The 12,907-nt window shown below is 48.2% G+C and overlaps 1 protein-coding gene across 2 annotated transcripts in view; it reads left to right on the plus strand.

The window, feature by feature from the left end:
• Positions 1-11,658, plus strand: part of CLPTM1 (CLPTM1 regulator of GABA type A receptor forward trafficking) — a 33,924-nt gene extending 22,266 nt beyond the window's left edge. For both annotated transcript variants that reach the window (XM_081922063.1, XM_081922062.1), the window contains exons 6-14: positions 792-877; positions 2,055-2,175; positions 2,978-3,222; positions 4,555-4,648; positions 5,325-5,515; positions 6,854-6,949; positions 7,699-7,834; positions 8,796-8,963; positions 10,216-11,658. In XM_081922063.1, the coding sequence (XP_081778189.1) occupies positions 792-877; positions 2,055-2,175; positions 2,978-3,222; positions 4,555-4,648; positions 5,325-5,515; positions 6,854-6,949; positions 7,699-7,834; positions 8,796-8,963; positions 10,216-10,532 (1,454 nt within the window). In that variant the 3' untranslated portion in view covers positions 10,533-11,658. The remainder of the gene's footprint in view (positions 1-791; positions 878-2,054; positions 2,176-2,977; positions 3,223-4,554; positions 4,649-5,324; positions 5,516-6,853; positions 6,950-7,698; positions 7,835-8,795; positions 8,964-10,215) is intronic.
• Positions 11,659-12,907: the final 1,249 nt, after the last annotated feature.

Below are 12,907 nucleotides of genomic sequence, written 5' to 3' on the forward strand. Positions count from 1 at the left end.
ATTGCTGGCGGGGGGGGGGGGAATCTGTAATTTTTCTGCCAACTCACCTTTTGTTTTTGTGGTACCACTCTGGGACAGAATAGTAGTGATGGGAGGGAGAGCGAAGGAACCAAGCAATTCATTGATATTATACACCCATAACTGTATAACTGTGTTGGACTTGTTCCTACTCCTTTTTGGCATATGTGTATTTGTGGAGAGGGGTTTGCTGCTGCTGCTCCTTTTTTTTTTTTTACTGTATTTTTGCAGCTGTGCACGAGTATATGAGGAACACCCCCTCCTCTGCATCAGAGACCCTTCTCTGTGTGCCCTACCTGAGGGTGGAGTGGGAAGTGGCTGCGTGAGAGCAGGCCTTTTCAGTGGTGGCCCCCTGCCTGTGGAATCCTCTGCCCAGGGAGTTGTGCCCAGCCCCATCATTGTTACTTGTTAAGTGCCAGGCTAAGATCTTTTCGCTCACTCAGGCCTTTGGTAATTGCCTCTTTCAGTGGTGTTCATATTTTACTCAGGTGCACGGGACTTGTCCTAGCATATTTCTGGATGAGCCTTTTATGCATTGTTCATCGTTTTAAGGTCTTTATTTATTGCACTTGTTTCACTTTAGGATTTTTTTCTTTTGTACAAAATGACTGGCAAATGCAGTAAATAATAACGACAACAACAACCGTGAGCGATAGAAACCCAGGTTGAAAGGTGCTTGCAGTTCTCAGGTTCAGGATAATGCTACTGTCTAGCTTTACCTGCTAGTAGTGTTTTGCATCTGCTTACCTTTCCTTCCCCTTTCTTCTTTGCAGTGATAAATAAGTATAAGCGCAGACGGTTCCAGAAAACCAAGAATCTGCTCACGGGGGAGACAGAAGCGGATCCCGAAATGATAAAAGTAACAATTGCTTCTTATCTCAGACCCCCTGCATATCGCACTCCCCTCCCCGTCCTTCTTTAGCTGTCAAGGTCACAGGTTCCCCCCCCCCTTCCCAGTGGGCACAGTCCCACGGGGCTTCTGGCTAGCACACCTCCATTCTTTCTTTCCCCATAATTCATCCTTCCCAGATTGTGAGGCTGGCAGCCCAAGGCTCTCTGGCAGAGCTGAGCCTCTGACAAATCGACACTGGTGGCCAAATCACTATGCTTAATGTTGCAGAACTCTTTTCATCATTCCTTTCAGTTCCTCGCTTCATAATACGCCAAAGCCCTCCACCTGCCCTCTTTCTTCTGAAATGGGGGGGTGGGAAATTCCATGAACCGTTCTCTTGTATTTATAGTGCTGGAAAGATAATATTGGGCAGGGTGGGGTGACATGAAGGCAGGGAGGAAATCTATTACAAACCGCTACAGTAAAAGCCTGGGTTTTTATTGAAACACTTGGTCTGAGAAAGAGCTCTTTGCAAACTGAGGTTTTGTGGTTCATGCTGGGGGGAAATGTTTTAAGTGATGAGTTGAGGCTTGCCTGTGGTCTGCCCAGAAGCATCTGGCTGCACGCTGTTGGGAACAGGATGCTGGGCTAGATGAATTCTTACGTAATGGGGGGAGAGAGAGAGAGAGAACGCCTTTGGGACTGTTTTTGGCTCCCTGTCATCCAGATAGAGCCTTTGGGGGGTGTTGGCAAATGAGCGAGAGCGCTATATTTAAGCCTCACTTCCTGCGTGCAGCCGACATTATAATTTGTAGGGACTCTCTTAGCCCGGCCTCCACCACCCCTGTTCAAAATAAAGCTTTGCTGGTCACACCTGTGTCGCTTTGAATAGACTGAGTGCTGAGACCCCTCCAGCTGCCACTTAGAAGGGCTATGCTGTGCCTAAAGCTAGCCAGAGGCCTTTGTCAAGCATGTTGGCTTCTTCTGCAAGCCCGTGGCTTCTGATAGAGCTAATTAGAGGGCCTCCTCCTTGGCATCTCTAAATATCTTCCAGGCTGCGGCAGCAAGCAGGAATAGGAGCCCTCCCTTCTGACAGCATAAGGGTCAAAATTGCTTTGAAAACCTTAACTGTATGTATCTGCAGCAGTCCTGCTGCTGGGTTTGATGTGGAAACTGCTTGCAGTCCTTTACGCTTTTGTTACAGAGAGCTGAAGATTACGGCCCCGTGGAGGTGATCTCACACTGGCACCCAAACCTCACCATCAACATTGTGGATGACCACACACCATGGGTAAAGGGCAGTGTTCCTCCGCCTCTGGACCAATGTAAGGACAACAGATAATTAGCTCCTCAGGCCGCTCGGGTCACAATATACAGTTGCAGCGGGGAGAGAAGAAATAAAAGCATGACCGTGGCACGTTCCCTTTGGCACACGAGCTCAGGCTGAAACCCGCAGCCTGGAAATTCCTTCCGGTGTGGAAAAAAAAGGGTCAACTTTTGCAGCCTGCATGCTTAATTTGAAAATCCAGGTTGTTGGGAAGTTTTCAGTTGTGCTAATCCACCCCCGAGCTTCAATTTGGTTCTCTTTATGGATGTGTTGAGGGGAGAGGAGAGCCCGGAGGCAGACGAAGCACGGAGAAAGGTGCACAAAATTATTTTGAAAGTGATATTTCACGTGTAAGGATATTTGTGCAAACCGCCAGCTCATTTGAAAGAAAATACCGTATTTTTCGCTCTATAAGACGCACTAGACCACAAGACACACCTAGTTTTTGGAGGAGGAAAACAAGAAAAAAAGTATTCTGAATTTCTGAAGCCAGAACAGCAAGAGGGATACAGTGAAAGCAGCAATCCCTCTTGCTGTTCTGGCTTCTGGGATAGCTGCACAGCCTGCATTCGCTCCATAAGACGCACACACATTTCCCCTTTTTAGGAGGGTAAAAGTGAGTCTTATAGAGCAAAAAATACGGTAATGCCGTGGTGCAATGCCGTTGTTGTGACATCATAAATTTATGAAATTGTCAGATGCGGGAGACACCTGGGGAGCAGGGATTTGGGGTTCCTTTTCTGGTTGCATCCTGGTCCAGCTGCGCAACACGTCCCCCCTTTGGACTCTCTTTGTTTCAGATGTGAAATTTGACGCGGTGAGTGGCGACTACTACCCCATCTTGTACTTCAACGATTACTGGAACTTGCAGAAGGACTACTTCCCTATCAATGAGACACTGGAGCGCCTTCCTTTCCGACTGTCCTTCTGCCCGCTGTCCCTGTGGCGATGGCAGCTGTACGCTGCCCAGAGCACCAAGTCCCCCTGGAACTTCCTGGGGGAGGACTTGTATGAGCAGTCGGATGAGGAGCAAGACTCTGTGAAGGTGAGCAGGGAGTGATGGCCGCGATGCCGTTCCTGGGGGCGGGGTAGGGGAGCTGGGGGGAAATCTCACACTTGGCCACCAGCGCATACCTTTGGTTTCAGATAGTAAATGGGTAGACAAAGTTCAGGACACAAATTGCCATGGCCCTCTATTATCTGTGATAGCTCGTTTACCAGAAGTAATGTATAGCCACTTCCGCCCTACGGAGGAGGTGGGGTTGCAGGCTTCACGGCTCCACCACGCGCGCAGTGGGTGGAGACCAGCCCCCACGAGATTGGGGGGATTCCCGGCCACGTCACCCCCTGGCCAGCCAATCGGATGGTTCAGGGGGCGTGGCCTGCCCTATAAAGGCAGGACGCGGCCGGGTATATAAATAAATTGCGGCTATTATTACCGTGACCATTGCTTTGCTACAACTCTACTGTATATTTCACTATTTGGGGTTGTTGCTGTTTAATTCCAAACTGCCTTGGAGACCCATTTGAGCAAAAAGAGGAGGTAAAAATACTTAGATAGGTAAATAGGCTGTATAAAGCAATATTAATTTCTGGAGTGGCAGCACCCCGCCCCCAAGAATCTTTGGCACCTGAAAGACTAGATTTGTGGTCATAAGATTCCATGTGTTTCATTACAGCACACAAAGCAAGAAAAGAACGACACTCTGCACTTGCTCAGAGCTCCTCTCTTCTTATTTCTAGGTCTCAATCTCAGCGCTTAAAAGTGGATAGGCTCATCAGCTGGTATAGTTCTGTAGATGGAAGGGGAGGTAGCGTCATCACCTGCCCCGCATATTGAAGGGTAGTCCGGTAAAGGATTCGGGGGGGGGGGGCTTTCCGAAGCCTAGGCAGGTGAGGACCTAAGGCACGCCCCTAACGGTGACCCCGGGAGAGTTCCTAGTTGGTGTGCATCAGCAGGACTCCTCCTACTGGTGGTTAACCCTTCCTGGACTTCAAGCGGACGGGCTGAAGTCTGATACGGTCAGTTAGGACCAATGCCTAAGCCAATACCGCTCATCACCTGTAACCAATAAAGCTGTGACTTTTTTTTAGCCCATTAACCTTAATAATTGCGTCATGTGTCATTATTTCCACCGGGGGGTGAACTCGCCACGCAATTAACGTTAACTCTGGAAATGTATACTCGATTCAGATCAAACTCAGCCTTCTACAGCAAGAAAACATCAGGAGGCTTCCTTTGGTCAGAATTGAGTGTACATTTCCAGAGTTAATGGTAAATACGTTACAAATGACTGGCGTGCTTCTAATTTTGTATATTTTGGGGGTGCCCTGGAAATGCCGGTCTTTCTCATACCCTCTTTCTCCTTTCTCCTAGGTTGCACTATTAGAAACCAATCCCTACCTTCTGGCGCTGACCATTATTGTTTCCATTGTACATAGCATTTTCGAATTCCTCGCTTTCAAAAATGGTAGGTTCCAAAATATTTGAGCTGCTTCTCTTCTCTCCCCCCAACCCCCCTTCCCCCTCCTGCCTGTTTAAAGCCAGAAGGTGAAGGGCCAGGGGAGGATGCCGCAAGGCTCTAGCGCAGCTGCCTGTCTTCCTCCTCAGTGCCTTCTGCGCTTCGAGTCAAAGCCGCCTCTGGACAGATACCAGCCTAGCCAGCAGTACTGGAGGATTGTGGGAGGCAGGTGGCGCTGTGGTCTAAACCACCGAGCCTCTTGGGCTTGCCGATCAGAAGGTTGGCAGTTTGAATCTCCGCAACTGGGTGAGCTCCTGTTGCTCTGGCCCAGCTTCTGCCAACCTAGCAGTTCGAAAGCACGCCAGTGCAAGTAGATAAATAGGTATCACTGAGGTGGAAAGATAAACAGCGTTTCCGTCCTCTCTGGCTTCCGTTATGGTGTTCCATTGTTCCAGAGGCAGTTTAGTCCTGCTGGCCACATGACCCGGAAAGCTGTCTGTGGACAAACGCTGGCTCTCTTGGCCTGAAAGCAAGATGAGCGCCGCAACCCCATAGTCGCCTTTGACCGATCTTAACCGTCCAGCGGTCCTTTATCTTTTTACCATTTACTGGAGGATTGGGAAGTAGCTCCAGTGAAAAGCATTCTTTTCCTTTTAAGCCTCGTGTTTGTCATCTTCCTTTTTAGATATTCAGTTCTGGAACAGCAGGCAGTCCCTAGAGGGTCTCTCTGTCCGCTCAGTATTCTTTGGAGTATTCCAGTCACTCGTCGTCCTTCTCTACATCCTGGACAATGAAACTAACTTTGTGGTGCAAGTCAGCGTCTTCATTGGGCTCCTGATTGATCTCTGGAAGATCACAAAAGTTATGGATGTCAGGGTAAGAGCTGGACAAGGAGGGCAGTTGTTGCATGAAGGTGTCTGCTCTCGTCTCATCTCTCGTTTCGATGACATGAAATTAGAGTAGTTAAAACAAAACAAAAAATAGGGATGAGATTCAAAAGGATCTCTCCAAGCTGGGCAAATGACCAGTAAAATGGGAGGATCACAGGGTGGTTTTTGGTATTTAAAAAAATGAGAATATGTAGCATAATAGCAAACAAAACAGTAACATGCAGTTTAAAAGGCCCTAGGCTGGCTAATTGAACCAAGGCCTGGTTGAAGGGGAATGTTTTCGCCTGGCACCTAAAGGATACGTAGTGAAGGCGCCAGGCAAGCCCCCCTGGGGAGAGCATTCCAGGAACAGGGAGCCACTGCAGAGAAGGCCCCGTTCTCGTGTTGCCGTCCTCCGGACCTCTCGTGGCAGAGGAACACAAAGAAGGGCTTTGGATGATGAGCGCAGGGTCTGAGTCAGTTCATATGGGGAGAGTCGGTCCTTGAGGTATTGTGGTCCTGTCTCAATGTAAACGAGTGTAAAATAATTGTGGCAAAAGAAACTAACTGGTTGGGTGTAAGCTGGCAGTGACTGACTAGGAAGAGGAAGCACTTGGGTAACTGCGCAAGCCCAGCCGTTCGGAACCAAAGAAAAGCCTCGCTCGATCAACCCGGCAGCCCATCTTCCCCAGATCCAGTGGTCAACCAGATTCCTCACAAACAGGGCCAGAAACACGTACACACCCTGTTCCTTCCCAGCAAGTGGTATCCAGTGGCGTAGTGTCTCTGAACACTGAGAGTTCCAGGTGGCCGTTGCGACTTAGGAACCATTGATAGCCCTGCCCTCCTCGAATTCCCTGCATCCCTTTTCGAAGCAGTCTGAGAACCAACTTCAGTACATGTTAACTGCCTTGTGCAAAGCAGTCCTTTATTTCACCTGCCCTTGTGCTTTTTCTGTATGAGGGCTCCAGAGTTACTGAAAAAGACTCTTGGTAATAGAACCGTTGCGTTAGTTTTTGTTGTTGTTGCTTCTGCAGAATGCTTAGAACTCTGGGTAGACCGCTAGCTATTTCAGAGAAAGCCGGGGATCTGGGACAATTTGAGTGTGAACAGGTTAAGCTGTTCCTGCCACAACCGCATCACGTGGAGTTGGATCAAAAAAGCATTTGGGAATCCTAGTTTCCTGCACATCAGCAGGGCTGGGATGAGAACACTTTTTGCCTCCCTTTGCATCGTGGGCTTCACCTCATTTGCTTCAAGTCCGCTGGATTCCCGTCCCTCAGCGTCTGTCTCTTAACGCCTTTCCTCTCTCTGTTCTTTCCTCCCTCGAATAATGCTGCAACAGCTGGATCGGGAAAACAAAATTGCCGGGATCCTTCCACGCTTGACTTTCAAAGACAAATCGACGTACATCGAATCGTCTACCAAAGTCTATGATGACGTGAGTTTAGCGCCTGCTCTAGGAGAGGGTCCTCTCCAGATACTATGGGGAGGGGAGCTATTTTCCATTGTGGTGATTTGTACAAGTGCATACCGGCTAGGGAATTGGTTGTTGTCATTACTATTATTGTTGTTAGTTAGTTACCCTAAGGGACGCGGGTGGCGTGTGGTCTAAACCGCTGAGCCTCTTGGGTTTGCCGATCAGAAGGTCATCGGTTTGAATCCCCGCAACAGGGTGAGCTCCCGTTGCTCTGCCCCAGCTCCTGCCAACCTAGCAGTTTGAAAGCATACCGGTCCAAGTAGACAAATAGGTACCGCTGCGGCGGGAAGGTAAACGGCAGTTCTGTGTGCTTTGGCTTCCATCACGGTGTCCCGTTGCACCAGAAGCAGCTTAGTCATGCTGGGCACATGACCCAGAAAAGCTGCCTGTGGACAAACACCGGCTCTCTCGGCCCAAAAGCAAGATGAGCGCCTCAACCTCACAGTCACCTTTGACTGGACTTAACCGTCCAGGGGCCCTTTACTTTTATCTTTTTTTACCTGGGGCAAACTGCAAAAATCTACAATGCAACTTTGAAAACAGACTAAAATGCTTAGTTACAAGAAATTCAACCAAAAAACAACAACACTTCACACCTGCACATGTGGGTGGCTAGTCAGGCACCTCTGGACCTCCCTCCGTTTCTGATTTTTCCCATTGTGGACTTTTCTATTGCTTCTGAACTTGTCTCAATTTGTTCACCTTTGCAGATGGCTTTCCGGTATCTCTCCTGGATCCTCTTCCCCCTCTTGGGCTGCTACGCTGTTTACAGCCTCCTCTACATGGAGCACAAGGGCTGGTACTCCTGGGTTCTCAGCATGCTCTATGGGTTCCTGCTGACTTTCGGTGAGTAACGGGAGTATTCCTAAAGCAGCGTTCTGTGAGGCACGGCAGCTTGCATCTCCCCACGTGCAGAACTGGGCATCTCCATGTGAATTATGTTCTCTTCACCCATTAACCCAGGGCAAGCTTTCTCTCTCTTTTTTTGATAAACAGAAAAAGCAAATCTCTAGTTATTCTGGAAAGAAAGTTATAGGGCAAAATGCACAGGAACTTCCTAAGCAATTTCTGTGAAATTTCCTTTCCTTTCCGTTTTAATTTGCATACCGCCTTTCTATATTACTATGCACAAGGCGGTTTACAGTTTCTTTGTTGAAAAAACAACAAAGATTGCACACCTTGTAACAATCTGATCCAATGCAAAAATGTCATATTAAAAGCTTGACTTTAAAATAAGCAACTTAATACTAAATAAAGTAACACTCAATAATCCATTAGGATATAATAGCACACAATAAAATTAAAGGTCAGCAAATAATAATTAAACAGGAATTCAATCTTTGCAATTACAATAAATAATTTCTAAACTATAATCAATAAAAAATAACAGAAATGTGCCTTTTAGACAGCAACATAATCAGCCGCTGTGTGTGTGTGTGTGTGTGTGTGTAATCAATATTGTTTGATCTCCACACTCTGGACCATAGCTGTCAACTTTTCCCTTTTCTTGCGAGGAATCCTATTCGGAATAAGGGAATTTCCCTTTAAAAAAGGGAAACGTTGACAGCTATGATCTGGAGCAGCAGGGCATAGCTGACTTCCCCTGGTAAGCAAAAGATTCCTGGGGATGGCCGTGTCTCTAATTTTGTGTTTTGTCATCCACCCCACCCCAGGACACTCTCAATACTTGGAAGTGACCCACTGGTCAGAAAAGGTTGCTGACTTCTGCGTTAACTACTCCAGCATTGACTTTGTCTTTTCCTTCCTTCCTTTGTTTTGTTTTGCCCTGCCCTGTCCCCTCTCCCAGGCTTCATCACCATGACGCCTCAGCTGTTCATCAACTACAAGCTGAAGTCTGTTGCCCACCTGCCCTGGCGGATGCTCACCTACAAAGCCCTCAACACCTTCATCGACGACCTGTTTGCCTTCGTCATCAAAATGCCCATGATGTACAGAATAGGCTGCCTTCGAGACGGTAATTTCTCTCCCTCCTGCATCTCATCGTATTCTCCCACCCCGCCTCCTGTGTATCTCAGGGGGGCTTTTTCTATGACCGCCCACCCCGAACCAATGATATCTCAGTTGGTAGAGCGTGAGAACCTTAATGCTAGGATCATGGGTTTGAGCCCCACATTGGGCAAAAGATTTCTGCGTTGCAGGGCACTGGGCTGGATGACCCTGGTGGTCCCTTCCAGCTGTACAATTCTGTGATTCTGTTGAGTGTTTCCCAGACAATTTGCAGACTTCTGTATATAATCATAATAATGATAATGATGATGATGATAATAATAATAATAATAATAAATTATTATTATTATTATTATTATTATTATTATTATTATTATTATTACTTATTATTTGTACCCTGCCCATCTGGCTGGGTTTCCCCAGCCACTCTGGGCGGCTTCCAACAAAGATTAAAAATACATTAAAATATCACACATTAAAAGCTTCCCTGAACAGGGCTGCCTTCAGGTGTCTTCTAAATGTCAGGTAGTTGTTTATCTCTTTGACATCTGGTGGGAGGGTGTTCCACAGGGCGGGCGCCACTACCGAGAAGGCCCTCTGCCTGGTTCCCTGTAGCTTTGCTTCTCGAGTGAGGGAACCGCCAGAAGGCCCTCGGTGCTGGACCTCAGCGTCCGGGCAGAACGATGGGGGTGGAGACGCTCCTTCAGGTATACAGGGCCGAGGCCATTTAGGGCTTTAAAGGTCAGCACCAACACTTTGAATTGTGCTCGGAAACGTACTGGGAGCCAGTGTAGGTCTTTCAAGGCCAGTGTTATGTGGTCTCAGCGGCCACTCCCAGTTACCAGTCTAGCTGCCGCATTCTGGATTAGTTGTAGTTTCTGGGTCATCCTCAAAGGTAGCCCTATGTAGAGCGCATTGCAGTAGTCCAAGCGAGAGATAACTAGAGCATGCACCACTCTGGCGAGACAATCTGCGGGCAGGTAGGGTCTCAGCCTGTGTACCAGATGGAGCTGGTAAACAGCTGCCCTATGGATTCTAAGAGGTCTGAGATAGCTCAGTTGGTAGAGCATGAGCTTCTTAATCCTGGCTGTGGGCAAAAGATCCCTGCGTTACAGGGGGTTGGACTAGATGACCCTTGGGGTCCCTTCCAACTCTACAATTCTGTGATCCTTGGACAAATCTATGGAGAACTCCGAGCCAAAGGGCCCTGCTCTCTCCTACCCTGTTGTAACGCCTGTCCTTTCCTCCTCCCCCCACAGATGTCGTTTTCTTCATTTACCTCTACCAGCGGTGGATCTACCGGGTGGATCCGACCCGCGTCAACGAGTTCGGGATCAGCGGGGAGGACCAAGTATCTCGGACCGCGACGCCGAGCGTTGCTCAGCAGGACGGTGGCCCTGCAGTGCTGGCCAACAGGGCCGTCAGGGCGGTAACGGAGGGCCCGGCAAACGGTGCCCCCGCAGCAGCGACGGAGAGAGGAGCCGCCGACATTCCCGCAGCCACCTCGGCGAGCTTGCCAGACGGCGCGGCCGAAGCACTCCCTTCGAAAACGGCGGAGGAGAAGAAGAAAGATTAACCTGCTCCCGCGTTTATTTTTTAAGATCCCTAACCTGACACTCTCACTGTTGGATAATGGACAGAAAGCAAAATGGGTGGGGGAGACAAGCAGAGTTGCTTCGGCCCTCCAGGGTCCAAAGCGTTTTATTTTCTATTCCAGTAAACACGCGGCGGCGGCTGGGGCGGGTTTTCGGGAGGGGGCGGGGTGGGAGGAAGACCGCTTGAAATGTTGGTGGAGTTCGATGTGATAAGCTGTATCCATGAGAGAGAAACCTCACCTCACCCACCCACTTCCCCCCGCCCCTCCGTAAATCTCTATGTTTAAAAGCAAAACTCAAACCAGTAATCATTGTGACCTCCATGCCATTGTGCGGGTATTTAGGACATTGTTATTAAGGAGTTTTCCTCCAAGTTGTGTCTCCGTTTCATAAAGAGAGCTGATGATCAGAACAAAAGATAGCAAAACACCGTTTCTCATCATTACATCCTAATAACAGACTCTGGATTTAATAAATTCATTTGGGTGTTTTAAGTTAAAAATAATAACACACCAAAACAAGCCCTCTGCTTCTCCCTCCTCCTGTTTCTTCTCACAAGGTTTAGAGTAAGGAATTTCCTCCAGGACTGCGCATGTGTCCCTGGGTGTAAAATCCAGCTTTCATTTAACAGCAAGATTCAGGTTTTTAACACAGTGTTAATTGTGTGTGAATTACTTCCTTTCCTTTGGGATCTTCAGTGGCTTTAGTATTATTTGGGGGTGGGGTGGAGATTACCTGCTGTAAATTTCTGTGATGTCTCTCTTAACTGCCTCCCCCCACACTGATTTTCACATAATGCCAAACCATGGTTTAGCATTGCATATAATCCCAGCCCTCCTGCTTAACTCTGGCTTGATAACTACAGCGAAAGGCCATTTGTTAACCATGGTTCATAGTTTGCAAACCTTAGTTATCATTAACCAAAGCTTAGCATTACTTCTAAGCCCAGACCTCCTCCCTGAACTATGGTTAAGAAGCCATCGACATCCACAAGCCAGACCTGGGAGTGAAGAACAACAAAAGATTCAAACTCCTCTCAAGGAATGGCTGATCTCACTGATGTTTTTAACTGTACTGTGCTGTAGTAAACAAAGTTTTGAGTGATCACCTGCCAGACACTTCGACTTTCACTAATGTTTATTAGGTTTAGCATTAACCATGGTTTAGCTTATTGCACAGATTTAAAATTCCCCTCAATATCTTTCTCCCCATGCATTTTCAGGTAAGGTGCATCAGCCCTTTGCTTATTTGAGTTGTCTTCCCCCCCTCCCTGTGTTTTCTCTCCCCCCCCTTAAAATAAGGTCACAGAGACCTATACACAATTTTTCTTTGCAGGCCGCTCTCGTCTCGGATTTACAACGGCTAAACCAGAGTGTGGGGGTGCTCCGTTCCTGCTTGGGTCAGCAAAGCTTCCCTCCCCACAGCATCAGCACTGCTGCCTCCAAAACTTTGGGTCATGCTGGGTGGACTTGTCCTGGGGGAGGCTCCATAGACACACAGCTTTGCCTCCCTGCTTTGTGATGATCTCACCCTTAGGAGATGGGCTGTTCTTGTTCATAGACCTTTTCTGCAGCTCAGTGCCAGGAAATATGCTTTGTTGTTGTTGTTTAGTCGTTTAGTCGTGTCGGACTCTTCGTGACCCCCTGGACCAGAGCACGCCAGGCACTCCTGTCTTCCACTACCTCCCACAGTTTGGTCATACTCATGCTGGTAGCTTCGAGAACACTGTCCCACCATCTCGTCCTCTGTCGTCCCCTTCTCCTTGTGCCCTCCATCTTCAGGGTCTTTTCCAGGGAGTCTTCTCTTCTCATGAGGTAGTCAAAGTATTGGAGCCTCAGCTTCAGGATCTATCCTTCCAGTGCTGATTTCCTTAGGAAGGAAATCTGCTAGCTGCTGCTGCTTTCCTTCCTTCCTTCCTTCCTTCCTTCCTTCCTTCCTTCCTTCCTTCCTTCCTTCCTTCCTTCCTTCCTCCCAAAGTGAAGGAATGTGGTAGCTTAATCCCACTGAAGCAGCTGATCAGCCTCTGCTGGCGTGAAGTGTTCTTACAACTCTGGAACTGCAACGCCACTATCCTGAATTCTGTGCGCAGCTCCAAATTTTACATTAGCGCAACCGACCTACAAAGAAGTGGCTTTTGCTGAGCCCCAGCTATAGATTATTTGGAGACAGAAAGGGAGCGAGTGGCAGCCTCTGGTGCCTCTTGCCAGGCCCAACCTCTCTTAAAATATCTGCCTCATCCCCGGGACCAACCTTTCTCCGTACGTTATAAAGGGCAGGAAATTCTTTTCGGCTAAACTTGCAGGCAGTCATGCCTCAGGAATGCTCGCTCCAGGAATGTCTCGCAGTTGCATGTGTT

The sequence above is a fragment of the Podarcis melisellensis genome (assembly GCF_964234715.1).
Source record: "Podarcis melisellensis genome assembly, chromosome: 8".
In the NCBI taxonomy this organism is placed as follows: Eukaryota; Metazoa; Chordata; class Lepidosauria; order Squamata; family Lacertidae; genus Podarcis; species Podarcis melisellensis.